This window comes from Castor canadensis, chromosome X (genome assembly GCF_047511655.1).
Source record: "Castor canadensis chromosome X, mCasCan1.hap1v2, whole genome shotgun sequence".
Lineage (NCBI taxonomy): Eukaryota > Metazoa > Chordata > Mammalia > Rodentia > Castoridae > Castor > Castor canadensis.
In genome coordinates this window covers 142,224,347-142,227,251 of record NC_133405.1, presented here as the reverse complement: position 1 = coordinate 142,227,251, position 2,905 = coordinate 142,224,347, and the positions used below count along the sequence as shown (strand labels likewise).

The 2,905-nt window shown below is 42.8% G+C and overlaps 2 protein-coding genes across 51 annotated transcripts in view; one reads left to right on the top strand and one right to left on the bottom strand.

The window, feature by feature from the left end:
- The window catches only part of LOC141410420 (ATP-dependent RNA helicase DDX3Y), a 1,065,346-nt gene that overhangs the window by 608,956 nt on the left and 453,485 nt on the right, over nt 1–2,905 (top strand). The window lies entirely within an intron of this gene.
- The window catches only part of LOC141419674 (uncharacterized), a 78,481-nt gene that overhangs the window by 30,775 nt on the left and 44,801 nt on the right, over nt 1–2,905 (bottom strand). For 35 of the 49 annotated variants that reach the window (XM_074062963.1, XM_074062980.1, XM_074062984.1 and 32 more), the window contains one exon: nt 1,847–2,021. The exons of the other annotated variants lie outside the window; for them this stretch is intronic. Coding sequence is in view for 21 of the 35 variants with exons in the window: in XM_074062961.1 (XP_073919062.1) it covers nt 1,847–2,021 (175 nt within the window). In the remaining 14 variants the exon portion in view is untranslated. The remainder of the gene's footprint in view (nt 1–1,846; nt 2,022–2,905) is intronic. 49 annotated transcript variants of the gene reach the window in all.

Here is a 2,905-nt window from a genome sequence, read left to right as displayed (position 1 = left end):
CTAAAAGTGGACAGGAAGCAGAGGGTGAGAAAGAGGAACCCAGGACAAGATACAGCCGCCAAGGACGTGAGCCCAGTGACCTCCTTCCTCCATCTAGACCCACCCTCCCTAAGTTTCTACCATCACCGAAAAGAGCGTCACCAGTGTACAACATAGAGGCCTGTTGAGAACGTTTCATATTCAAACGCTAACACCTACTTAAGTACTACTTTACCCTTCTCAAGACAGATACCACTTCTTCTAGGAGGTGTTTTTGGTCTACCGTGTTGGTTTCCTTGTCTGTCATGGACACCCAGTACTGACCTAGGACAGGGCCTTCCACATTCACAAATCCCTTTTCAACGTTTACTGAATACTGACCTAAACCCCCTAAAATCTGCTCGCACTCCCCAAAATGACACACATCTCATGGCATTCAATTATTATTTTTTAATCTGTGCTCTTCCCCATGATCTTTCTTAAAACGCTAGGTCACAGTAGTGTTCAATAGAGGTGGAATGATTTTTAACTTACTGCAACTAACATAACACCTGTTTACCACTTTAAGCAACAACTACCAGGGTCTCTTTACTAGTTGTCAGTTGATTTGCAAATGATGTACACAGTAAAACTTCTAGCAGTACCACCAGAGTCTTTATACCAGCTCACTGATATGTACTGATTATTCCTGTGCTTCTTCCAAAATAAAATGTCTTTTCCATTTTCTGATGTGGCTGGCAAACCCTTTCCCTGAGAGAACCTGCTCTCTACTTACCAGTCCTTTACCTAGAGCACAGCTATAAAGCTTTGTGGATACCACCTGTACAACTTTTAAGCAGCAGCACTGAAGGCCCGGTGGAGTGGCTCAAGCAGTAAAGAGCGCCTACCTAGCAAGCTTGAGGCCCCAAATTCAAACCCCAGTGCTGCCAAAAAGGAAAAAAAAAATATTTGCTGACAAAAGCAGCATCTATAGCAAAGACTGTACAACACTTCCAGTGTTATGAACCAAATCCCTAACAAGATTCATTCACTCAGCCATCTGAGATGGCTGGGGTTGGAACAGGGTATGCTTTTGGACTCCCAAAACACCTATTGCTACCATCCTTCCAAAATACATGTGTTCAAACTATACCCATGTAAGGAAAGAGTTGGAATCAGTGATCTACAGAAGGAATCCTCCTGTAGATGTCCTGACATCTCATGACACAAGACATTTTCTGCCAACATGACACTAATGTATTATCTCTAGCTCTCAGAACCTTATTTAACTTGGCTCAATAAACATTATTAAATGTGGTCATAAATGAGTGTTTCAAAGTTGAAGCTTAGTCATGAAAAACAGGTGTTATGCTATGACAGAGCAACCATTCAGCACATGTGAGGTCCTGGCTTCAATATAAGAGAACGGAAAAGAAAAGGAAAAAGGGGAACTGAACAGATTAGGTTGAACAAATAGTGAACAGTGTGACAAGAAAAAAAATGATGCAAGCGTCAAATTAGATTAAGAATGTGGGATAAAATACTGTAAGGTTACGAGTAAAGTAAATGAAAAAGAATAAAGTTGGCCAACTCGACTGGGCTGAGAGACGTCTACGAGATTAGTAAAACACACTTCTGAGTGTGCCTGTGGGGAGTTTCCAGAGATGGGGCAGTAAAGGGGTGGGTGGGGGAGGTGGTGGGTGGAGAGTGAACACTCCCTGAATGTACCCAGCACCAGCCAACAGGTTTCTGAGAACATGCCTTTGAAGCGTGCATCCTGTCCCAGCCCCCTTGCCCTCTGGTACTCTCTCTCTGCTTCCTAGCCACAGGAGGCACGAAGCTTGGCTCTGCCCTGATCTCCCCCCACCCTCCATACTTTCAGCCTCACCTCAGACATGCAACAATGGGGCCAGGTGACCATGGGCCAAAATCTCTGAAGCCATGAGCCAAAATAAATCTTTCCTCCTGTAAATTGTTTCCGTCAGGTACTTTGTCATAGGAGAGTCTCAATAACACACTGGGCTTGGTGGTGTCCCAACCTGGTCTGCACAGCAAGACGTTCTCTAAAAAAACATGTAATATACATAAATGACTTATATATGTTGTTATCTATGTATCTGTGGTATACACAGTACACATATTTATATATAAATACGTGTGTGTGTGTGTGTGTGTGTGTGTATAGTATGTGTATGTATATACCTATGCCTGTACGTGTCTCATAAGACTCTGAAAGGTCGAGTGAACAAGTAAACCAATGAGGGAACCTAAGACCCAACTCACAATGAAGTAGGTGAGTGAATTCCCTGGGTTTTCTTTTTTGCCTCATGGAACACAGGGTGTGCTCCTTAAAAAGCTGATAATCCCAAAATGGTGCTGGATTGGATGGCGTACACCTGTAATCCAAGCACTGGAGAAGGAAGAAGCAGGAGGTTCAGGAGTCTGAAGTCAGCCTGGGATCACACTATGAGTTGGAGGCCAGCCTGTGAAATGCAGGGAAAACCCTATCTCAAAAAAAAAAAAACAAAACAAAAAGGCTGGAAGAGGTGCCTTGTCCCTGTAATCCCAGCTACTGTAGAGGCACAGATTGAAGGATGCCAGTGTGAAGTCAGAGTGGGCAAAGTTAGCAAGACCCTATCTCAAAAAACAAAGTAAAAGCAAAAGGGCTGGGGCACAGTTCAAGCAGTAGAGGGCTTGCCTACCAAGTCCTGGGTTTGATCCCCAGTACTGTGAAAATAAATAAATGACATGTATGTCAGGAAGGAAAAACAAAACTGAATCTACTTGCAGATAACATAATTGCCTACTTACAAAATCTCAAACAGTCTCAAGAAACTCAACAAATGAGTCAGCTCAACAAGGTCACAGGATCAACAGACAAATACACAAATCAGTTATACTTCCACAAACAATGTAAAAACTGCAATTAAAAATAAAAATATAATAC